Source organism: Scylla paramamosain, unplaced genomic scaffold, assembly GCF_035594125.1.
Source record: "Scylla paramamosain isolate STU-SP2022 unplaced genomic scaffold, ASM3559412v1 Contig45, whole genome shotgun sequence".
Taxonomy (NCBI): domain Eukaryota; kingdom Metazoa; phylum Arthropoda; class Malacostraca; order Decapoda; family Portunidae; genus Scylla; species Scylla paramamosain.
In genome coordinates, this window is record NW_026973710.1 from 236,720 (window position 1) to 262,836 (window position 26,117).

General features: G+C 41.7%; 2 protein-coding genes across 2 annotated transcripts in view; both read left to right on the forward strand.

Annotated features, from left to right (window-relative positions):
* LOC135098104 (bestrophin-1-like) overlaps positions 1-2,811 on the forward strand; it is a 43,839-nt gene extending 41,028 nt beyond the window's left edge. Inside the window, exon 12 of the mRNA XM_064000313.1 lies at positions 1,142-2,811. The gene's annotated coding sequence lies outside the window, so the exon portion shown is untranslated. The remainder of the gene's footprint in view (positions 1-1,141) is intronic.
* Positions 2,812-6,240: 3,429 nt separating this feature from the next.
* On the forward strand, positions 6,241-18,921 carry LOC135098115 (cytosolic Fe-S cluster assembly factor nubp1-like). Its single transcript, XM_064000321.1, is given in 12 exon segments — positions 6,241-6,372; positions 8,408-8,421; positions 9,257-9,316; positions 9,493-9,509; positions 11,626-11,759; positions 13,900-14,001; positions 14,829-14,919; positions 15,333-15,370; positions 15,768-15,878; positions 16,263-16,292; positions 16,294-16,448; positions 18,583-18,921. Coding segments are annotated over 12 exon segments (903 nt in total). The 3' UTR covers positions 18,602-18,921.
* Positions 18,922-26,117: the final 7,196 nt, after the last annotated feature.

Sequence of the window (26,117 nt, forward strand, 5' to 3'; positions counted from 1 at the left end):
AACAAAACGTCACCTAAACCTTTTTTCTTTTCTTTTCTTCTTCCTTTTTCCCTTTTTTCCATGATCCTTTCTGCCCTTTCTTTATGGACTGGCACTTTTAACAGGCCTTTTCTTTCACCAGTCTTTTGTTACCTTTGACCAGTGCCCCTCTTACACACAAAAGGAAAAAAAAAAAAAAACAAGACAATCAATTATAACATTAGGCGTCCAGCAAGGCGGTATTCTGTCCTCTGTAAAGGCAAGATCTACCCACACACCAGTCCATTCATAAATTCCTTGCTTCTTTCCCTTCCCTTGCCTCCCACAATACCCGCGCCCGTGATGCCAATGTCTGGGCGTCTACTGCAAGTGTTCCCTGTTCTTTACCTTCTCCGCGGCGCCGCTACGGTTATTCGCTCGTAAACTTTATAGACTGTGAATATTCGTTTTAAATGTGCAGTACTTCCAAAGCCAGAGGAGTCGTCCCGGGCATAACAGGCGCATATGTTACGGACAACGCGCGTGTTTGCCGAGCTGGACAAAACATTATTTAGTGGCGTGGGTTGTTTGTTTGTTCCACCCATGAAGTCTCCACCCAAAGCTTCTCTCCTTTCTTTCTTCTTCTCCTTCATTATGCTGCTATCTTCCTTCATTATCAAACACGCATCACCATTAATGTAACACACACACACACACACACACACATCCTCGTGATCATTTTGTTGATTTGCTTTGGTTAATGTGCCTAAATGTTGGTAATAACACTCCTACCTTTACCCCGCGCTTCCATTAATGAGCTTTGAAGACACAGGTGGGAATTGTGTCACCTGTGGACCTCTTTATTTATTTGTTAGGTTTGTTTATTTTGTCGTGTGTTTGTAACGTGTGATTCTTTTTCTCTTTCTCGTTTTCTTCCTTCTTCTCCAGTTGTTCATTCTTTTCTTCTCTTTCTTTATTTCTTCTTCTTCTTCTTCTTCTTCTATGATGTCATCGCCCTCTTGTTCTTGTTCTTGTTCTTTTTTGTTATTTTCTTGTTATATTCTTGTTCTTTTCGTGGTCTGTTTTTGTTCTTGTTCTTGTTTTTTTTTTTTTTTTTTTTTTTTTTTTTTTTTTTTGTACTTGTTCACACCGTGCATCAACACAAGTCTTCCTCTTCTTACAGGTATGTTGGTGATTCTCCGTTCATCCTCCTCTTCCAGCTAGATGTGGGCGGCAGGCGAGACGTGACCACCTGTACAATATACCTGGGATCATTATTATTATTATTATTATTATTATTATTATTATTATTATTATTATTGCGACTTCATGTGTGTTCTCTTCTAAGCATTCACGTAAACACACACACACACACACACACACACACACACACGGAAACAAAACTGGGACTCGTAAGAAATTTTACACTGAAGGAAGGGAAAAAAAATTTAGTTGAATATATTTTTTTTTCTTTTTTTTTTACCCTGAAGTGTTTCCTGCAGAATTTATAAGCCTAATTTAGATTTTATTGGATGTCGTTAGCCCCATCGGACGAGTGTGTGTGTGTGTGTGTGTGTGTGTGTGTGTGTGTGTGTGTGTGTGTGTGTGTGTGTGTGTGTGTGTGTGTGTGGAGCGTTTAAATACAGGGTGGGGCAAATCAAATGCCCGAGTTTTGATAGGCTATTATGAAAAGTAAAACAATAATTACAGAATAATTTGTTGTTTTATTCAAATCAGTATACAATGCCGTTTGTGTGATCACTTTTTGAAGATGGCATCAGGAAGATGGTGGCCTTCTGTAGCGATGCATTGTTGAAGGCGATGTCTGAAGTTTTCAGCTGCTCTTCGGCACAACTCAAGGGGTATTACAGCGATTTCCTCCCGAATTCGCATCTTCAATTCTTCCAAATTGTGTGGCCGACCTGTGAACACTTTCTCCTTGAGATATCCCCACAGGAAAAGTCCCAAATGCTCAAATCAGGTGAGCGTGGGGGCCACTCGACATCACCCCTTCGAGAGACTGGGCGTGCCGGGAACATCTGTCGCAATTTGACCATTGCAACTTGAGCAGTGTGGGCTGTTGCTCCATCTTGTTGGAACCAGATGTCTCACAGTTTTGTTTCCTCACTTAATTCTTCCAATTTCGGTTCAAAAAAGTCTTCCAACATCGCAAGATAACGTTGAGAGTTGACAGTGACAGATCTTCCATCTTCTTCAAAGAAATAAGGTCCAATTACCCCAAATTTGGAAACTGCACACCAAACAGTAACTTTAGGGGAATGGAGCGGTCTCTGGTGAAGTTCTCTTGGGTTGTTTTCAGCCCAATAACGACAATTTTGTTTATTCACGCTTCCAGAAAGGTGGAAGTGGGCCTCGTCACTGCTGAAAAAAGTTGACGGTTCAGGGATACGGTTCAACATTTCCTGGCAGCAATTCCTGCGATTTTCAAAGTCAGTAGGCTTCAATTCTTGAACAATCATTATTTTGTATGGATGGAACGATAAATCGTAACACAATATCCGCCTTAAAGATCGGTTAGACATGGCCAATGCAAGTGAATGCTTCCGGGCAGAGCGTCTTGGTGATTGTTCGACAGCTGCTTTAACTAAGGCCACATTTTCCGGTGTTCTTACCGTTTTTGGTCTTCCACTACCCCTAGGTCTTCTTGTGGAACCATTATCTTCCAGTGCTTCAATCCAACGCCTGATTGCCTTGCCATCAGGGATGGGACCATGACGTGGAATGTTGAAGTGCAGGCGGAAGGCACGCTGGGTGGCGATGACAGAACGGCCATTTTAGAAATACGTGCGCTCTGCAAAGCCACGATGTTCACCCGACCAAGGCATGGCTGATACTGAAAACGGCGGGGTTTGGCGGTCACAACGAGACCACACACATCTTCCCATCACCACCACAGCTGTTGCACGCGCCTTTCAAAACTCGGGCACTTGATTTGCCCCACCCAGTACAAGAAACTTTATACATTAGTCAGAATGTTCTGGTATTTACGATTTTTAATTAATGCAAAATACGATATCATCCTATCTCCTCCTCCTCCTCCTCCTCCTCCTCCTCTGTTTCATGGTAATTAGCATCCTGCAGGTTCACATTTTTGGTGCATGATAGACAGCGACCAGCATCAATGGAGTCAGGAGAGATTTGTTACGTGTTTATTAATGGTGATGCTTAAAAGTCACGTCAGGAGGGGAAGATATGAAAACCGGGGATAATATTTTAACCAGGGTTCCCAAGTCGTCTGTTTTGATACCTCTTAATTTCCTCCTGGGGACAAAACGAGGAGAGGGTGGGGAGATGGGGAGATAGGTAGGTGGATAGATGGTTGGGGAATGGGGGTTTGGGGGGGCAGATGGGGAAATGGGTAGATAATTAAGAGGAATAGTGAGTTTGGAGATGGGCAGATGTGCAGGTAGGTAAGGGGAAGGGGTGAAGGTTGTGTAGGGAGGAATGGGGGAGATGGAGAGATGGGTAGGTGTCTGTGCATAGTTGAGGAGTAATGAGGAATTGGGAAGGGGAGAAAGGAAATGATGGGGAGATTGTAATGAGAATGGGAGGATGTTTTTGGAGATGGGAAGGTGGTGGAGGAAGCGAGGGGCGAGGAGGGTGGGGAGATGGATAACGGGAATGCGGAGATGAGAGGGAATAATTTTTGGAGATGGGAATGAACGGGGGAGTGTGCTGTTCCCCTCTTCTCTCCCCTCCTTTCCCCTCCCCCCTCACCTCCGAGCTGAAAAGGTTACATTTCCCTTCTTCTTCTTCTGCGGCAGTTCCAATGTTCATACGAGGTCGCTGTTCCTCTCTAGTCTTCTCCACAAGGCTCTGTCCCCAACCTCCTCTCCACTCAGCTCTCTCCCTCAGGTCCTCTCCAATGCGATCCTTCCACCTTTTGGTCTGTCACGTCGTCTTCTGCCTTCTACCTCTGTATCCAACATCCTTCAGCCAACATGCCCTTATATAAGGGCATGTTGGCCCTTATATAAGGGCTCTCTCTCTCTCTCTCTCTCTCTCTCTCTCTCTCTCTCTCTCTCTCTCTCTCTCTCTCTCTCTCTCTCTCTCTCTCTCTCTCTCTCTCTCTCTCCTAATATGTTCGTATTTATGTAATTTATATAGACAATACTACATAAATTATTATTATTATTATTATTATTATTATTATTATTATTATTATTATTAATAAATTGTTTTCATTTGTTTTTTATTTGTATTTTATGGTGGAGGACTCGGTGATAATTTGTCGAGGAGTTTTTGTGATGTATGAGTAATTTTGAGATGTGTTTATTGTTTTGTGCTTGTGGGTATATGATATTGTTCACACTATGTCATTGCTGTACAATTTACTTCTCATGATTGGTTATATTTTTTTTTTGTAATTATGAATGATGTGGTACTGAGTGAAATTAGATATATACTTCATCCAACTCTCTGTAATTTGACAATAAATCAATAAATCAATCCATCAATCAATCTCTCTCTCTCTCTCTCTCTCTCTCTCTCTCTCTCTCTCTCTCTCTCTCTCTCTCTCTCTCTCTCTCTCTCTCTCTCCTATGTGGATGCTGGAAGAATTTTTTTTTTTTTTTCGGTGGGGGGATCTTGGGATTTTTTTCCTGCGGAGAGAGAGAGAGAGAGAGAGAGAGAGAGAGAGAGAGAGAGAGAGAGAGAGAGAGAGATTCATAATTGTGTAATATTAGTAATTAAAACATCAACAACAATAATAATGATAATAATAATAGTAATAATGATAACAGTATTAATAATAATAATAATAATAATAATGATAATAGATTTAACATAAGATAAGAATGAATTAGGTCGCAAATAAAGTGATGGGTGAATAGAATAAAGTGTGTATTGATGTTGTTAGTGCCGCGTCAAGTGGGAGCTGTGAAAGAAGACTTGACAAATTTCTGGATGGGGATGACAGGTGGAAAGAGGTAGGCATGTTTGACACAGGGAGTGCCACGTGTAGGCCTGATGGCTTCTTGCAGCTTCTCTGACTTTGTGATTTTCTTATGTTCTGTAATAACTTTGTGAGTGGTGAGTCATTAGAGAACACTGAAAGAAGGTTGTGAAGGAGATGACAGGTGGAAACAGCCATGCATGTTTAACGAGTGTACAGGGACTGCCACGTACAGGACCAACCCTTGTGTTCTTATTGCAGAGTGAATGAGAGCCACACAGGAGCCACACCCCACGCGCCACGCCGCGCACCGCAAGGCACGCCAGATGAGAGACCTTAATGAGTGACAGGTGAGGTGCTGCCTGTGTGCCAGTGAGGGCTTGCTGGCGTGCTGAAATCCTCTCCCTTGACATTTTTATATTATGAATTTGAATCTTTGAAGCACAGTTGGCACGTTGGAGTTAGCTGGTGGCGGGAAGGGGGCAGCCAAACTTACAAAGGAGGGAAGTGAATCAGGTGAGGATGTTACCATTCAGGTGTTCTTGTTATGTGTTATTGTCTTCAAAGTTAATTGCTGAACTACTTTACCGGAAATGATGCTGTAATTCAACGATAAATCATTTACGTCTTTTTTCTTTCATTCTTATATATATATATATATATATATATATATATATATATATATATATATATATATATATATATATATATATATATATATATATATATATATATATATATATGTGTGTGTGTGTGTGTGTGTGTGTGTGTGTGTGTGTGTGTGTGTGTGTGTGTGTGTGTGTGTGTGTGTGTGTGTGCGTGCGTGTGCGTGTGTGTGTGTGTGCGTGTATGTGTATGTGTATGTGTGTGTGTGTGTGTGTGTGTGTGTGTGTGTGTGTGTGTGTGTGTGTGTGTGTGTGTGTGTGTGTGTCCATCCGTCCCTCCGTCTGTTTGTATGTCTTTTTATCTGTCTGTGTGTCTACCTGTCTGGTAAAGGAGGGGCAGCGAAAGAAATAACGGACTCTGGTACACACACACACACACACACACACACACCACTTACAAGGCTTCGGGTCTCGTGTAGGTCATTAGTTCATCACGACCTATGTATGCCACATCTTGACCCTAGCTCGCTGCCTCCTGAGCCGCTACGCTGGTTGTCGGGGTGTAGTGTATCTCAGCTTTATAATGATCAGTGTTGTGGAACGCTTTACTGAAGTGATAAGACTATTAACAATGAGATGGTTTGTCACGTAGTAAGAAGAGAACACCAGGAACCGATTAGAAGAGCCTGCAGGAAACAAATTGAGGGAATAAAATCGGAGGGAAGACAGAGAGTGAGACAGAGGGACGGAATTGTGACAGAGATGCAAATTATGGGAATTACAGAGGAAGATGCAAGGCAGAAACACCTGCAGGAGACTCGTACATGGCGCCAACCCCTCACTCACTCTGGAGAAACGCCCACAAAGGAAGAAGTGCTGAGGCAAAAAGCACAAGTAAAGCGAAACAATAGTGGCTATATGTAGCTGTGTGTGTGTGTGTGTGTGTGTGTGTGTGTGTGTGTGTGTGTGTGTGTGTGTGTGTGTCACTACAATGAAACGATAATATTGGACTTCCTTAATTGTGTGTGTGTGTGTGTGTGTGTGTGTGTCACTACAATGAAACGAGAGTATTAGGGTTCCTTAATTGTGTGTGTGTGTGTGTGTGTGTGTGTGTGTGTGTGTGTGTGTGTGTGTGTGTATGTATGTGTGTTGCAAGAATGAGTCATTGTGTTAGAACTCTCTCTCTCTCTCTCTCTCTCTCTCTCTCTCTCTCTCTCTCTCTCTCTCTCTCTCTCTCTCTCTCTCTCTCTCTCTCTCTCTCTCTCTGACTTGAGGGTAGAGTAGGAGGTGGGGGAGAAGCCGTTGCCTGTACTGTCTCACGTTTCTTACTTTAGATGAGGCATTGTAGCTCACCACACACTACAGGCTGGCAGGTGTTCATTTTTTTTTTTGTGTTCCTCAAGAGGAAAGACCCACACAAGTCAAACAGTCAATTCCTTGTTGGTGGCTGACTTGCAAGTGTGTGTGGCGTATTCAGAAATGCTTAGCTCTCTCCATCACCACGACTATTTTCAGAGGCTACAGAGATGATTAGCCAGGTTCTCAAAAATGTTTTTCCTATTAGTAATGTAGAGATAATATTTATCCATCACTAGAACCGTAAAAACATCCTTAACAACCAGCCTAACTTCAATTAGAGCATTTTGAAAGTAGTGGAAGTTTGGTGTACAGGTGTTTCAGAGTATGGTTCTGTGTCCCATCCCCCGCCCAGCCGTGTGGGGTACTCCATTATATATATATATATATATATATATATATATATATATATATATATATATATATATATATATATATATATATATATATATATATATATATATATTAAGATAAGGGAATTTCATGACGCTATCAGGCCTACACATGGCAGTCCTTGCATTAAACAGACCTACTTATTTCCACTACCATCCCCATCCATAAATTTGTGTAATATTGTGTTAAAGGCTCCCTGATGACTTAGCACTAACCAATTCCTTCTTATATATATTCTTTAATCTGAATTTATCAAGAAACCCATTATTTCTTGTCCTATCCTGATTACTGTCCTCGAATTGCTTATGTCACCTGTATTGTGTTTCCGATACCACTTGAAGACCTGTGTGACAGATCCTCTCTTAATTTACTTGTCCAATACTGATTACTGACTCTTAAGATTTCGCTAGTATTACCCTTGTTGTATCTCCTGTACCTGACTAAATTATTTATGTAGTCCTTTGACGATAAAGCTTATGGAAGAATGAAGGGTTTCATGATATGGAGGCAGAACATTCCAGAGACGCTGACCTATACCTGTGTTCGGATAGAGCGCTCAGACACACCTACTTTTTGTAATATCATACCTTACTGCACCTTGTTTCACTGATGTATTTAGTAAGAACGCCGTAATAAATGTTTTATTGATCCCTAATACATAAAGTATTTAATTAAAGTACGTTAAGAATCAGGGAAGTGTGTAGGTGTGGAGGCGAAGTCAGTGTTGGAAGCTGGATATACGCACGTATACTAGCATTAACAAAGTTGGTGTTTGATGAGCGTAATACAAATCTAAATCCATAAATGACTCATGAAGAGTTAATAATGATAACTAATCCTGCTTGACAGAGTCTCCCATAACTATCTAGAACTTTCTGGAAAAAAAAATATTAAATTAGTCTCATAAACAGTTATGTACCTTAGAAAACATATATAACCTTATATTCCCTTATATACCAGTACACCCACGCTAAAAACAATTTGCAAAGCTATAAATGCTAACAAAGAACGACTATAACAGTGAAATAATTAAGCCGAAGTCAAGGCCAGAGATGAGAGAGAGGAATAGAGGAGACCAGACTGGAGGCAGATACAGATTTCAACTGACGGCGCACTTGAGTAACGTAGCATCGCCTTTCTCGGGGCATCACAGTCTTTCTCAGCCTCTACTCTCCTGCAGGCACGTCGCTCTAGGTACGTGAGGGGTCTTGCTTTGATGTGTTGAGCTGCACGTGAGTTGTCAGGCCGTGTGTGGGGAAATGTGAGGAGTGGTAGGAGACTCGCCGCCACCACCATCACCGCCTGGCCATAAGGATTGTCTGTGGTTTGTTTGTTGCCTTGGTTTGCGTGTCATTGCAAAGAGGCTTATTGCCTTGGTCTGCTTCTTATCTTGATATTTGTGTCACTGCAAGGGAGTTTCTTTCCCTGCTTTGTTTTACCTTGATCAGCGTCACAGCAAGGGAACCATTACCACCTTGATTTCATTCTTACCTTGATCTGCGCGTCACTAAACTACAACTTATTACCGTGATTTCTTTCAGTCCTTGATCTCTGCGTCACTGCAAGGGAACTCTTCATCCTTGATCCACCTCAGCCCTGATTGCGTCATGGCAGTTAAGGGAACTCTGTATCCTTGATTCACCTCTGCCTAGATCTCTGCATCATTGCAAAGGAACTCATCCTTGACTTGCCTTTTATCGAAGATAACGCTTCATAGACATAGATGATTCCTAGGATGAGGCCCTAGTGTTATTCTTGCTTATTTTATTTCATTTTTTTCAAGTTGTACAATTGTATCTTTCGTAGGCATGTTAAACGTGTTGGCGACTGGGTAGAGTTGTGGGTTGGTGAGCTTGTGTACCAGTAGATACATCCAACCAACCAACTTCCACTCTTTCAAGTAGGGAACAAGAAAAGTTACCCTTTAGACCAAAAAAGTTGTGTGCTCTTGTAATGTTTAGGTAAGTAGCATCTTCCCAGTGGTGTGGCAGTATAATGTAACCGTAACAGCTGTCCTCCCCATTGGCAGGCAGCAGCAGCAGCAGCAGCCATGGTGTCTCTCCTCATGGTGGGGCGAGCGGCTCCCCAGGTGAGGGCGGCACCGACCCAGCCCGGCAGCAGGAGGGCCTTGGTGCTTCCCATGGTTCACCCGAGCCAGGTGAGGCTGATCCACCGTGGCCCCTTTTGGCGCGAGCCATTCTCTCAGATGGAGTAGTTCATGAGGGACATGGAGAGGAAGTTCGAGAGACATTGAGGACATCCTAGGAACCTTTGCCAAGAATGTGAGTACTAACACTGACGGGGGAAGTATGTATGGTGATATGTTAAGAATAAATATCTATCTCTGCATCCATTTAGCAGGCCAGCAGTGACATGGGTTGGCACAGACAAAGCACCACACATTCACAAACACACATCATTCACACTCTTTGAGCTATCTTCCCCTGGTGGAGAGGGACAGTCTCATGGACCAGCCTACTACACCCCAGGAGCTAAGTCATAGTACAGCTGGCCCCACACATTCACACCAAGACCCAACATTTGTCTTAACATACATCTAATACATCTGTCTATTTTTATCTATATACCAAACCAGCAATTCCACATGGGATGTCCCTGACAAAGCAACGCACATTCATAGACACATCATTCATTCTCTTAGTCCCGTCATCCCCTAGTGGACGTCTGCTTGTCAGAAAGATTGTTTATTTGTGCCAGAGGCCAGAGTCATGCCACCAGGAGTGAGATACAAGAGTGTGCCATGCTTACTTGGCCTCAACATGAACTTTCCCACCACTGGTCTCTGCTTTGCCCTGCTTAGTCATCACACTCAAGGATTGCCTTTATGATGCAGATTATTTTTTCCCTCATTTTTTTCTTTCATGTAAGAGGGGCACTGGCATAGGGCAGCAAAAGTTATAGAAAGGCTCACTCAAGGTGCTAGTCCTTATAGAGTATACTCAAAAAAAGGATCATCCAAAATTTGAACCATCTTAAAACTTCCATTTTGAAATAATTCAAGTCAAAAGAGGAAATACAGAAGCAGGTAGGGAGTTCCAGAGTTTACCTGGCTTGATATTCTTGATATCCTTCATGTTGTCCACACTGTTGTCACTGGTTGAAAGTGAACAGTAGCTTGATCTTCTTGGTAATGGTAGGAAGTTATTCCTTCCCTCACTTACTTTTTGAATTGCATTATTACCGTGTAGGCTTTCAAAGTTGATTATGAAGTTGGAAATTTGTGTTGTATCATGAACAAAACTTTTCAGGGTGTACCCAGTAACATAGTGACAGGTGCTATGTTGGGAACACTTCCACTGTATTGACTGTCCCTTGTTAACATTCAGAGCACTACAAAACTGCTTACTGGATGCACAGAAAGTAGACAAAGAATAGCATGTTATATTGTTTTTAAGCTACACAATTATTCAAGAAATTGTTTAAAAAGTTGTGTAGATGACCAGTGGAAAAGTTGTACAGCAGTGAACATGTCCTCTGCCTCACTTTGGACTCACACTGGCAAGCTTCACTGGTAAATTCTGGAACTCCCTGCCTCTTCTGTATTTACTCCTGTCTGTGACTTTAACTTCTTTGAGAGGGAGTGAAGCTTCAAGACATTTCTCCAGGTAATTTTGGACTGCTTTCACTGTCTCCTTCAGGATCTGACGCCTTTAGTTTCTGTTACCCTTGGCCAGACCCTCAACAACACACACACACACACACACACACACACACACACACACACACACACACACACACACACACACACACACACACACACACACACACACACACACACACACCTGGGGCTTGAGGCAAAGAATTGTGTACTTTAATGCTGCTTTAAGCTTTTAAACAGTGAGGAAGAAATAGGTTCTCAATAGAGTGGTGAACAGATGGAATAGAATCTGTGACCAGGTTGTTAGTGCTGAGTCATTAGGGAGCTATGAAACAAGATTAGACAAATGTATAGATGAGAATGATCAGTGAAAAGTGATAGGAAGAAATTGGTTATTAGATAGAGTAGTGGATGAATCAAATAGCAAGTTTTAAAAGATTAGACAAATTTTTTGATGAGAATGGTGGAAATAGGTAGGTAGGTAGGTAAGAGTTAACCAGTATTCTAAATAATTAATCACTTTCTCTGGTAAAATCAGGAACTCCCTGCTTCTGTATTTACTCTTTCCTATGACTTGAGCTCTTTCAAGAGGGAGGCTTCATGACACATACTCCAATATTGGATGACATTTTTGACACTTCTTTTGGGACTGACACATCAATAGACTTTCTCCTTTGCTCTTTTTGTTGCCCTTGGCCAGTGCCCCTCTTGTATAGAAAAATAAATAAATAAAATGAAAGTAAAAATAAAAAATCATAATGATGGCATATGGTGCACAGACCTGGTGGTGGTGAGGGAGCGCCTGGCATCCGTCAAGAACAAGGTGCTGGTGCTGTCTGGCAAGGGAGGCTTGGGCAAGTCCACTGTGAGTGCCATGCTGGGCCTTACCTTGGCCCTTGATGACTCCAAGGAGGTGAGCTGCACTGCCACACTCCATGTCACCCTTCCACTCACTGTTGTTTGTGTCACACTGACGGTGTCTCATGTTTAGTGCTGATTAGTTGAGTGATCAGGATGTGAGCTGGTGTTAGTTTTGAAATTTATTTAGTGCAGAGTGGTTGCTATTATTTATTTATTTTATTGAATATAGATGAAAAGTTATTGAAGTAGGATTGAAACAGTAGAAATGAGTTACTGAAGGGATGCCTGTGGTGTGAGCAGAGTGGACAGCGAGAAGAATTAGTGTATCAAAGATTTGCTGTGCTTTGTAAGAGAGGAATTGAAATGTAGGATGGTGAAAGTGATGAAATGCAGTAACCCATGGATATACTGTAGTAACTGTTAATTGTAAACTCAAACTCCTGCTTGCTGCTGCATTCCCTCTTGCCTGTGACTTGAAATCTCTCAAGAGGGAGGCTTGAAGAGATCTCTCCAATTGATTTTGGATATTTTTGTTCCTTTTAGGGACTGGCACCTTTAGTCTCTCTCTCTCTCTCTCTCTCTCTCTCTCTCTCTCTCTCTCTCTCTCTCTCTCTCTCTCTCTCTCTCTCTCTCTCTCTCTCTCTCTCTCTCTCTCTCTCTCTCTCTCTCTCTCTCTCTCTCTCTCTCTCTCTCTCTCTCTCTCTCTCTCTCTCTCTCTCTCTCTCTGCTTCTTTTCCTTTGGTCAGAGCCTCTTGTAGGACAGGACAGGTCTGAACGCAGCCCTCCCTTGCTGAGTGAGCAGTGCAGTGATGCTCTCTGGTGTCAGTGAGGTTAGCTGACCACTGTACTGAGCATCATGACAGATTGAGAGAGAACTTTTTATTGAGTGTTGCATGGCTGTGCATCAAACACTGAACACATGTTTGTATGTAAGTAAGAATACATCTGTATAGAATCTAGTTTAGACATTGTGAGTGACTCGCATAAAAAGTAAAACTAGAAAACTATCCAAAAAAAGTAAATATTCATTGACTGTAAAAGCATTACAGTCAATGTAAAAGCATTACATATTCATTGACTGTAAAAGCATAAAGCATTAAAATTTATTACAAATAGTAAGTTAGTTGAAAAATAATAAAAAAAATACCAAAAAAAAAAAAAATAATGAAACAGTGACCAGTGAAGTGAGTTGACCTTGACTCACAGTGAACTGTATTCTTAAATACTTGTGTGCCCCACTACTTTCCAAAGGCTCTGCTTGAAGTGATACAGGTTTTTAAGTGTGTCTTTATGGTTCAAGTGACAGATTAACAAATCTACTAATAGGAAAACCACTCTTGAGAACCCAGCTTATCATCTTTGTGGCTTTGGAAAGTAGTAGTGGTGAGACCAGTGTTTCTGAATATGGGCCAACACAGGGAGTCCTCCGTTCATGGCGGTTTTCACTTCACCCATTTCATAATTACCTGCATTTTGCTTGGCTTTTTTTTTTTTTTTTTTTTTTTCAGTGGTACACTTCGAGTGAGGGTAGCAGCATGCCCTCCAATATGCTGACCTCTTACTTTTTATAGTACACCACACACACATACTGCACCAAACACTCTTTTTTCTAAACGAAATAAAAGATAAAAACAATACAAAGAATTAGTGAACTGGTGAGTGTAGTGAAGGCATGCTTCATCATGTGGCAATAGACTGAGGAAGGAAGTGTGTGTCAGGTTCACTGCCTACTTAGGATGGTTCTGACACGCCAAAATAATGTTTATGATGCAGCCCAGGAACAGAGCTCACCACTGTTGTAATGTCACCCACAAATGTTCTTGAACTGCAGTAACACTGGCAAAACTGCACTGAAGCACAGCCAGTGCTGCTGCTTGTCTCATTGCTTTTCATCTGATGAAACAGAAAACAGATCACCTTAACAAAAGTACAATAGAAAATGTAGCTACTTATGGCTCACTCACTTCCAATATAGCCATACCTTTGCCACATTGCATTATTATTCTTCCCAATGCATTAAATACAATGATCTTACTTGTCAACAGCTTCATACTAACAATACATCCTGCACGTCACTCAACAAGTGGACAAGTGTAACTCAAGGACACCCTGTATAAGGATCGTGTCAGTTGTTCAGTCTTCCTGGTCATCCTTCCTGTGGTAACATTGCCCCTCCATTGTCTCCCTGGCAGGTGGGGTTCCTTGACATTGACATCTGTGGGCCGTCTCAGCCGCGGGTGTTGGGGACAGCAGAGGAGAAGGTCCACTCTTCAGGTGTTGGCTGGTCCCCTGTGGTAGGTGGCAACTTCCAGGTTCCTATGTTAGGTTTTGTACTGTTGAGGAAAATCTTTTAACCTGGGATAAGCCTCAATGGTAATAGTGTAAAAGTGTGTGTGTGTGTGTGTGTGTGTGTGTCAGTCCTTTTTATTTATTTATTTTTTATTTATTTATTTTATTTTATTTTTTTTACTTGAAGATTTAACACTTCCATCATGTCAAAATAGTTTCCCAGTTTTTCTTTTTCCTTTTTTTCCCTTCTTGTAAATTTCTTAAACCAGGTTAGAGTTTTCCCAATAGTACACCGTGGTGTAAACAAATGCTCCTGTTATTTCCCTGTAGTTGTGAACAAGAAATGCTGTTTCCTTTTTTTTTTTCCCCTTTTTATAAATTTCTTAAACCAGGTTAGAGTTTTCCCAATAGTATTCTGTGGTGTGAACAAAATGCTCCCGTTATTTTTCCCTGTAGTTGTGCACCAGAAATGCTGTCTCATGCTAGATCATTTTAAGCATTCTTGTACTTCAGCCCACACAGAGTTACAGTAATTAAAAAATATTTTTTTCTTCTTAATTATCCTTCACATTAAGTATTACCTACCTTGTTACTCTGGGAAGAAACTCTGCTTTCTATTTTCATGTATTTTTTTTTATTTGTATTTATTTTTTATTTGATTCAGATAATTATTTGTATATGATGGATAAATACTTCACATAAATAATTTGTTGGCACACACTCTTCAACTAAATCATTTGTATATAACAGGTACTCTTTAGATAGGTCATTTGTATATGACAGACACTTCAGATAAATCCTTTATATATGACAAGACAGTGTACCCTTTCAGTATGTGTCTGACAATCTGGCTGTCATGTCCGTTGGGTTCCTGCTCAACAGTGCAGACGACGCTGTCATCTGGAAGGGACCCAAGAAAGATGGTAAGTAGTAGAAATAGGTTACCTCTAGTGTCTTTGGTTTTGTAAGAAGAGGAGACCAGAAGCCAATTAAAGGAGCCTGGAGAAAGCCACTGAGGGGAAGATAGAGTGAGATGGAGGGATGAGATTGTGGTAGAACAGCAAAGGATAGGAGGCACAGAGGAACATGAAAGGGACAGAAATGGTTAACTGGAGGAGACTTGTACATGACACCAACCCTGCACTCACTCCAGGGAAATGGTCAAAGGAGAAGCGTTGCTGATTTTGTCAAACCGTTGAGTTTTATGTGGAATCAAGAATTATCATCGTGAGGTTTTTTTAATTTCTTTTATTTCATGTATCTTGTTTACTTTAAGAAATGTAAGTGTATAAGGATGTTGGGTGACAGGAGAGTAATGTAGTTTTTAATGTTGAAGTGATTGACGAGGTAGTGTTTAAGCATGTAGCTGTGGATGTAAGACTGAATATATTGATGTGAGGTTTGAAATGAGTACAGTGGTGAAAGTGTGAGGGAAGAATTAGTAGTGTTTGATGTGGGATTGCTTAGAATATAACAACATGAGATGAGGGAAGCTACAAGAAGCCCACACATGGCAGTCCCTGTATGAAATATACCTTTCCATTTCTACCTATCCTCCTCATCCAGAAATTTGTCTTTACTTGTCCTTAATGACTCAGCACTAATAACCTTTTTACTAAGCCTGCTTCTTTCATCTATCACTACTTGATAACCAATTTCTTTGTATCTCTCTTTCAAATCTAACTTTATTGGGTTTGAGCCTGTTGTTTCTTGACCTGTCCTCATTACTGACTTTCATTACTGACTTCATGTGACTTGTTTCCCTCACCAGGAAGTGGCTCTGCTGGATGTGAGGAAGGAAATAACATTCTGCAGGAAAGTGAACATTCCCATCATTGGCCTGGTGGAGAACATGACCACCTTTGTGTGCCCCAAGTGTAAGGTGAGTGAGATGTGTGGTGCCTCTCACCTGTTCATTTGTGTGTCAGCAGCAAAGAGTGGTGGTGATGTAGCTGGGATCCAGCAGCAATCATAGACTCCTTGCAACCAAGACCACCTCTTGGCTAGGTGGGAATTCATGTGTGTTATGTAAAGGGACAAGATTGATGGCGACAGACCACACCATTCTTATCAATGGAAGATTTTTGGCAATACAAAAGTCAACCAGTTTAAATGAAATTAACAGAACAAAAAAAAATTACACAATTTTTCTGCCAGGATGAAACAAAAATTTTTCAATAAGCAATCTTGCAAATCTTGTATTAGGTAAGCCATCTTAAGAGGAGTATGTCAGGCTTGTCTTATCTTGATGCACCATGAATTTCAGACCAAGACGGCCATCTTCCCTGCCACTACTGGGATGTGACCCCCAGCTGGCAGAGGATACTGAGATGCCACTGCTTGGCCAGCTGCCGCTGGACCCCTGGGTGGCCCAGGCGTGTGATGAAGGCACCAACATTCCAACACGAGCCAGATGCTGCTGTCACTCAGGCATACAAAGACATTGCAAACAGTAAGTGTTGTTTTAAATGGAAGATTCTTTATCTGGAATTCAATCTTTGTTCCAGGCCACCACCCCCACAAAGGAGGTAGTAAAGACTGTGTGTGTGTGTGTGTGTGTGTACACACACACACACACACACACTGCACAAAAACATTGCCTAAGGTTAATTTCAAATTCACCTTGGTGCCTGAGTCTCTAATGGGGAGAGGATGGATCCCTCCTCCTACCCCAACACAAGGGACATTTGCAAAGGCTTACTCAAGTTTGTCAGCACAAGAGCCTGACACCACCGCCTCTTGTTTGCCCCTCACCACACCATGACAGCCCATCCCCTCCCCTGCCCCCTGTGCCTGAGACATTCAGCTGAGCAGATCAGGTGCAGACAAGCCACAGACAGAGTCCTACAGGCTCGTGTCCCATTTTCTATTTACATATGCTCTCCACTCAATCTAATCAGTGTTCCGTGTCAGTGGTCTCTCATTCATGCTGTGCCAATTGTTTGCACAATTGTGGAGAATATTATATGAATTTAGTTCATGCAAACATCTTGACTGGCTAATCTTGTAGCCAGCTTATCCCACATTAAGCATGTAGGGGTTGGCATCATATTAGTATGTGCAGCTAATCACACTAAAGGCTGTGTCACACAGGGCAAATTTCCCCCAGTATGCTGCCCATTTTTGCTGCCAGCTGGGCAAACTGAGCTGTCAGGAAGAATGGCATATGGCTGTGATACCAGACTTGCTGGGAGTATTTGAAATTAAATGACCACTGTACTACAAGCTGTACATGTTAAATAAAAATATATTGTGGTACTTTGAGTAAAACTGTCAACTATAGAACTTATAAAAATTAAGTATATGTGCCGGTGTGTGCTTGTGAAATTACTTACAGTGCTTATTTGACAACTGCAGCTGGGGAGATAAACAATGTGTTGTGATGGAGACCCGCACTAAGTTTTGCTAGAGTGTGAAAGCTCGACACATTAATTGAGCTATAGTGGATCTGGGCACCATGTTGGCTGTAGGACCTACTTGCGCTGTTGCCACCTCAACCCTGGGGCCCAGAGTGACTGACCATGGCCAGCAGGGTGCAGCCACGGCTTGTAGAGGCAGTGCTGCACAGCCTATATGAGCTGCCAAATAGAGCGAAAGATTTATTACAAGATGTCAACATAACAGCCCAGTCCCTGTGTGATGCCAAACTTGCTGTGTCGCTGGTCTCACCAGCAAAACAGGCAGCATGCTTGCAGAAATTTGCCTTGTGTGATGCTGCCTTAAGTCCTCAGCCAGGCACTGCCTACAGTGGGACTTCCCAACACCCTACTGCTGGCTTGTTCACAGAGGAGATAGCAGGCACTTTTGAGGTGGTATTTATACCAGACAGAGTCCAGACTCCAGACTTAATGAAGTAGAATGGCTGCAGACTTGACCCTGATGGTAGGATTTCACATCAAAATGAGGCAGGCAGTCACAAGAACCATAAACAATGTCAAGGAAAATGAGATAAAGTGTAAATAGAGGAGCAATGTAAAATAGAAGTGGTTTGAAATGTTGAAGAGATGATACATCTTTCTAAACATGTGTTTTTTTTTTTCCCTTCATTGTTGCACATCACCATCCTCCATTTTCCCTGCTCATGTAATCATATATTCTTTGTCCTCTTGGTTAATTTCTTGTGTGCTAATCTCTGGTCTCTTCCTGAATAATCAGCACAAGGCCATGTTTTATCACTGTCTCGCTGGTCTTCCCTCCCACTCACCTGTATTACTTTTTGTGCAGGTGAAGCAGTGAACTCTTGTTTGAAATCTGAGAGGTTTTGTGATTATGAATGTAGAATAGATATGTACGTTACCCTTTCCTTTTAACACTTTTCACTTTCATTACTTCTCCATTGCCAAGCTGATATTTATTTAGGAACAAGAAATGAACAAAAGATTTGAAGAATTAATAAATGGATACCTGCTCCCTTTACATCTTACTTTTCCCAGTTAGAATGATTTCAGTTGGCCTTAAGGCATTGCTTGTAGGGTTACATAGATGTCCTGGCTGCCTCTCTTGGAGAATGTCAGATTGATGCATAAGTAGATGGAATTTCAGTGGATGCACTAAACACTGTAGTAATGATTCAATGTTTATTTCAGAAATCAAGGAGTACTGTGACGCACAGTCCCAAGAAGCCACTTGACCTGCAGCGGTAGCAGCAGCAGCAGCAGCAGTAATCACCACACTAACCAACACATTCTACAGAAAAGTCTTGTTATTCATGCAGAGGTTTATTTTACATTTACTTCTTAAATCCATATTATTAACATCAGTCAGTATTTTCTTTACAAATTGTGGCAGCCTTATTCATCATTCATCCTTAATTTATGCCAGAAAGTTTGGGTGAGAATAAAAACTACATATTACAACAGTATCCAACAAAGTAGTTGTTGCCTTGCCATCTTAAGATTTAGTGTAAGTTTAAAGATTTACCTGTGTTAATGTTTGGTCTAATCCTTCACGGTATCTCCTTGCCTTGGTGTGCTGAGGCTGCATGGGGATGTAACTTGATAATTATGCAGACATACAGTATAAAAATTTCAGACTAAAGTGAGGGTTGCAACTTTTTTAAAGTTCTGGATTACTGGAGGCTTTGGCAACAATTACTTTGTTGGATGCCATTCCTGTGCACGTTATGAACCATCACGTCTTATCTTGGAGGTGAAGGTTTAGTATATAATCGTGAATTGGAAAAATACTTTTCTTGGAGGTTTTTAGTATATAATCGTAAATTGGAAAAATACTTTACTTTTAAAAAATCTTACAGTAAGTCCACATAAATGTTAGCATACATTTATATGAAAATGTTACAAACATTTATATGAAAATGAGAGAAAAGATACTCAGTGATGTTATATATAGTGCATGACTTGTAGTGGGGATAACACTTGTATTGTCACTCTGGAAAGTCACACACTAACACCAAAAGCAATCAAGGAAATGCCAACATATATTCCATTTTTCTTTCTTTTTAGTAGATGGTTGCCTTGTGATGAAGGAACTTGCTCAAAAATATTTCCTAAAAATCTAAATGTTCACTAGTGAATGGTGAGTACATTGTGAGAGAAAGATATGAACAGACAGGCAGGCAGGCACTTAAATGTAAATTAAATGTCAGTAACCTTTGGTAATGGTCAAAGAATTAATGGCGTGGAAGCTTGTGTGAAGTCCCTGATGAAAGATAAATATACCAGCCACTGGATTCACAAAACTCAACAGGATGACACCCCCCCCCCCCCACCCATTGTAGTATTTGCTGGACTGGTAATTCCTTCTTCCATACTCATCACTCTCCTTCTCAGACCTGTACTTCCTCTTCTCGCTATCCCTTCTGCTGTCATCATGATCTCTGTGGTCACTGACAAACCTCCCTTGCCTGTGGTCAGAATATTCCCTCCTGTGATCCCTGTAATTCCCACGATCCCTATAATTCCCATGACCTCTGTACTCCCCTTGATCCCTGCAGCCTCCTTCCTTCCTGTAGTCTTGATGCCTAAAGTTGCCTCTGCACTGTCTGTTGCGGTCAAATCTGTCAGCAGGGAGTATTGGCGGCTTAGGCAGGCTCTTCTTGCAGTGCTGGAACATATCAAATACTGGTCATTTCATAGACAAGGAGACAAGGAGCTGCTATAGAGTAGAAAGGAGGGATTCAGGGGATTCTGAACTTTGTTGGGATCTATGTACAGTAGAAACCTCAGTTCACAAACCAAAACAAGTTTTCCCATTTAAATTAATTAAAATACAATTAATCTATTCCAACCTCAGAAACTGCATTATTATTATTTATTTTTTTTATTTATTTTATTTTTTTTTTGACAAGAATGAAGTTACAGTAACCACAGAAAGGTGTAAGTTTCTTGGACATCAGGCTATATCATGTCACTGATATGAAGGTCAGGTGCCTTCCCAGCTGTTTGACCTGGGAGCCCTTACCTTACTCCATCTCTAAATCACATGCCTTCATAAATTAATTAAGTCTGCCACTTCCTATTTCAACTTTCAGAATGGTTGGAAAGAGTTATTTGAGAGGAAAAGACAAAATCTTGCCTTGCACCAGGCATGGGTTGGCTGGAAGGAAATATTTGAGCATAAAAGTCTATGTAAAATGGGGATTGTTGCACTACTCATGACAGCACATGCTTTCCAAATTCCACCTTGTGTCTGTGATCCAGGAATTCTTGACAACCTCACGTCTTATAAACCTGTCTAACAGATGCACTCTTTCTTTGGGCATCCAGACAATGGGACATGAGGTGAAATGTAATTGGACAACAGAGCACATACTGTTATGCAGAAAAATCCCTCCTTTACAGTCTTGCTCCAATATTTCCTTCCAGCCAGTGCATGTTTGGTGCAAGGCGAGATGGTGTCTTATCTCTCCAATCATTATCATCTTTATAACCATCCTGAAAGTAAAGTAAAAAGAGGCAGGCTAAATAAGAAGGCATGCAATTTACTAGAGGTGGAATGGGGTAAAGGAGATCCAGGTCTAGCTCCTCTCCAACAGCTGGGAAGGCACCTGACTTGGGTGACTTGCCAGTGTGTGATAATCACAATGTTCACGGCAGGCATGCCAAAACACAAGTGTGTGTGTGCTTGCCAGCTGAGGGGGTCTGCAGGGTGTTTGTGCATTCACACACAGAAACACTGTTCAAGAACCATGGCAAAAATTCTTAAAAAATATTCATGAAGTGATTTGTTCATAAATAGGAATGTTCACGAACCGAGGTTCCACTGTGTGTAGTTTAAGGTGTAGTTGTGTGGTGCACTTCAAAGAAATTAAATTGGAGGAAGAATGTTAGGGCTATGCTTTCAGTGACAGTTAGTGACTGGAAATATTTATATTTAAGAAGGATAATGATGAGCATACTTGAGTGATGCAAGCAGATGAAGAATTGTCACCACCTGTGTCAGGGAAGCAGTAAAAATATTGCCTGTGAATGATGAGAGGAAAAGGTAGAGTGATGTCTGACCAACACCTAATGGAGGGAGGGAATTTTTGCGAGTAGATTTAAGATGAATGAGAGCAGGAAAAGCTGACAGAAGTGCTGAACAAGTAAGGTGAAAGGTGATAGAGTAATAGGAGAAGAGAATCACAGGGAGGTGGAAGGATAGAGTAAAAGAAGTCCAGCCAGCACATCTTGACATGATTGGTGAGTTGCATGTGGCCAACTAGCATGTTAGTTATTTTTACCACTGTATTCACCACAGAGAAGCTGCATGCCAAAAATACCTACTAAATGGCAATACTCAAGTTCTTCCCACTTGCTTTGATTGACAATATGGGTCGGTTTTAATTACTTTTCTTGAGAAATACATGCCTTTTTATGAAGTATCACTTACCTCATCCCATCTGCAGCATTTTGTGATGCATGCATATACAAGTGCACAAATTTCTCATGATGTCAAAGACTTACACAGTGAGTGACTGTATGGTACAAATTAGGACTGCATACAAGAAAATGTGCCACCAAACTGGAGTAAACTGAGTTACAGTACATCACCTGGCTTCTAGGTTTGAGGCTTCTGGAGAGCATGATATGCTCCGCCACTCACACTGACATCCAGAAGAATCATGGGGTTCTGTTCCTTCAGCTGTCTTGCTCCAATAATGATGGGATTTTCCTCTAATTGCCACTATGTGTCAGCCAAAGTCCCACCACTTAACCTTAGGACGACATACTCCACACAATGTTTGTGGCAGGAAATATCACACTTTCCACAACCCTCAAACTTCTGTTCTAATGTGATCTATGGGAGAGTGGGGGTGCTTACAGATGGAATGAATCAACAAAATTGTGTGTGTGTGTGTGTGTGTGTGTGTGTGTGTGTGTGTGTGTGTGTGTGTGTGTGTACACACATGCTTTATCTTGGCTATTTTCCTTTGTTGAGACTGCCTGTGAACTGTGCAAATTTTCTCTGCCTGGAGGAAAGATAAAATAAGCTACACATCAAACAGTGTGAACTGATTTGCATGGGTAATATACAATAGCAGCAAACACCCATATTGATCTGATGGTGGATTACAAGCAGTTTTCTTTTTAAAAACTCTTACAGTTCACTTGCTGCTGCTCCCACTGGCCACTGATTGTGTCTAGGTTATGCAGTCATGCCTGCTGACTCACCAGTGGAGACGTGATGCAAGTCAGTGACGTGATATGAAACACAGGCGTATGAACGAGTTGTGTAAATAACTGGTCTATTTCTTTAAACTATTTTTTTTTCTAAAAGTTAATACTTTGATATCATACATTATGTTTTCATACCAATATTTTCAAAAGATAGGGGAAGGAGGCGGAGAGCATGCAGAGAGCACAACTTACAGATCAGCTTGGCTTCAGCAACTATACTCCTTTGTGACAATATCCATCCCAGTGATGTGAAGTAATTTTCATTACTCTAGGCTGATATCTTAACAAAAGAGGCAGATGAAACAAAGCATCCACACTTGAGCATGCACACACATTAAGCTGATGTCTCAATAAAAAAAGGAAAGCTGAAACAAAGCACCACACATGTGTAACAACAGACATACACACTACCTCTGTAAACTGGTTATCCTCCTCAGTATAGTGAGAGGTTGCTTCCTCCTCCAGCTCAGCCAGAAGCTCGAGGTCGAGAGGCACCATGTCCTACCTGTCTTGTGCCATTCTGCTAAAACTGCTGGTGCTTGGGAAGGCCAATGAGGAGTCTGAAACTGAGTGTTTTCATTTAATACAGATAGAGGGAAGTCTGGTGAAAGTTGGTAGTACAGTGGAATGTGAACCAACTGGTATTAAAAAAAAGAATACTGCACTGGTGGCTGACAGAGAAGCAAGACACAGCTGTTACAAGTTAGGTGTTTTGAATATTATACTGCTTCAGAAGATAAGCAGAAGTAGAATGAAACTGCATGAAAGAAGTATGAAGAGAAAAGGGAGAAATATAGAATGCTTTTAACGAATGCAGAGCTGGTTATACAAGGAAGTCTACTGCCTCCTCACAGGAGGTCTAAAGCACTGTTCAGGGGGTGCTGTGAACTTATCATTAAACCCAGCTGTGACCTCACTGAACGTTTCCCTTTGTGTCTCACAACACAAGGGGGCAGTCACAGCCTGCCCTCTAAAGACAACTCTCTTCCTCCACACAAACCTACAAGCACCTAATAACACACACACCCTTCACTCAAAAATTTTTAAATCATCATGGCGACTCCTACACCAGCCTCGGAGTCCCCATCTGGGGAGGGGACCATAAATGTCCCCAGGTCGGACTGTCTTTTTGTCGACGACCCTAAGTGTCTTGACAGCCCCCTCAACTTTTTCTTCATTAACTTCTGCAACATTCGCGGTCTAAGATCTAATTTTCAATCTGTAGAACACCACCTCTCCTCTTCTAAACCTCATCTTCTTTTAATCACTGAAACTCAGGTGTCTGAGGCAACTGACAGTAGCCCCTTTTCTGTTCCCACCTACTTTCTCTATCCTCATTTTCGATCCAAAGCTGGATGCTGCGTTTATGTGCGCAATGACTTAACCTGCTCTCGTGCCCACGCTCTTGAATCTTCCGAGTTTTCCACCATCTGGCTACGACTACAGAGTCACTCTCATACTAAATTTATCTGTGCTGTATACCTCTCACCTAACTCCTGACTATAAGAAATTCTTTGACTACTTAACTTCCAAAATGGAGCAAATTCTGACCCTCTTCCCTTTTGCAGAGATCTCCATTCTTGGAGACTTCAATGTTCACCACCAGCTTTGGCTTTCCTCTCCCTTCACTGACCATCCTGGTGAACTAGCCTACAACTTTGCTATCCTCCACGACCTAGAGCAATTGGTGCAACACCCTACTCGTATTCCTGACCGTCTTGGAGATACGCCCAACATTCTTGACCTTTTCCTGACCTCTAATCCTTCTGCTTATGCTGTCACCCTTTCTTCTCCGTTGGGCTCCTCCGATCACAATCTCATATCTTTATCTTGTCCTATCACTCCAATCCCTCCTCAGGATCCCCCTAAGCGAAGGTGCCTCTGGCGTTTTGCCTCTGCTAGTTGGGGGGACCTGAGGAGGTATTTTGCTGATTTTCCTTGGAATGACTACTGCTTCCGTGTCAGAGACCCGTCTTTGTGTGCTGAGCGCACAACAGAGGTGATAGTGTCTGGCATGGAGGCATACATTCCTCAGTCTTTTTCTCGTCCTAAACCTTCTAAACCTTGGTTTAACACAGCTTGTTCTCGTGCTATACATGATAGAGAGGTGGCCCACAAAGCCTTCCATCACCAGAATCTCATGCACTTTATATTTCTGCCCGGAACCATGTCAAGTCTGTTCTCCAACTAGCCAAAAACTCTTTCATTAACAGAAAATGTCAAAACCTTTCAAGATCTAACTCCCCTCGTGATTTCTGGCATCTAGCCAGAAATCTCCAATAACTTTGCTTCTTCTTCTTTCCCACTTCTATTTCAACCAGATGGCACCACTGCTATCACATCTATTTCTAAAGCTGAACTCTTTGCTCAAACCTTTGCTAAAAACTCTACCTTGGACGATTCTGGGCTTGTTCCTCCCTCTCCTCCACCCTCTGACTACTTCATGCCACCTATTAAAATTCTTCGCAATGATGTTTTCCATGCCCTCGCTGGCCTAAACCCTCAGAAGGCTTATGGACCTGATGGGGTCCCTCCTATTGTTCTCCGAAACTGTGCCTCCGTGCTTGCACCTTGCCTAGTCAAACTCTTTCAGCTCTGTCTGTCACCATCTACCTTTCCTTCTTGCTGGAAGTTTGCCTATATTCAACCTGTTCCTAAAAAGGGTGACCGTTCTAATCCCTCAAACTACTGTCCTATTGCTTTAATTTCCTGCCTATCTAAAGTTTTTGAATCTATCCTCAACAGGAAGATTCTTAAACATCTATCACTTCACAACCTTCTATCTGATCGCCAGTATGGGTTCCGTCAAGGCCGCTCTACTGGTGATCTTCTGGCTTTCCTTACTGAGTCTTGGTCATCCTCTTTTAGAGATTTTGGTGAAACTTTTGCTGTTGCCTTGGACATATCAAAAGCTTTTGATAGAGTCTGGCACAAAGCTTTGATTTCCAAACTATCCTCCTACGGTTTCTATCCTCTCTGCAACTTCATCTCAAGTTTCCTTTCTGACCATTCTATTGCTGCTGTGGTAGACGGTCACTGTTCTTCTCCTAAATCTATTAACAGTGGTGTTCCTCAGGGTTCTGTCCTGTCACCCACTCTCTTCTTATTATTCATTAATGATCTAAACCAAACTTCTTGTCCTATCCACTCCTACGCTGATGATACCACCCTGCACTTTTCCACGTCTTTTCATAGACGTCCAACCCTTCAGGAGGTAAACATTTCACGCAGGGAAGCCACAGAACGCCTGACTTCTGATCTTTCTAAAATTTCTGGTTGGGGCAGAGCAAACTTGGTATTGTTCAATGCCTCAAAAACTCAATTCCTCCATCTATCAACTCGACACATCCTTCCAGACAACTATCCCCTCTTCTTCAATGACACTCAACTGTCCCCCTCTTCTACACTGAACATCCTCGGTCTGTCCTTTACTTAAAATCTGAACTGGAAACTTCACATCTCATCTCTAGCTAAAACAGCTTCTATGAAGTTAGGTGTTCTGA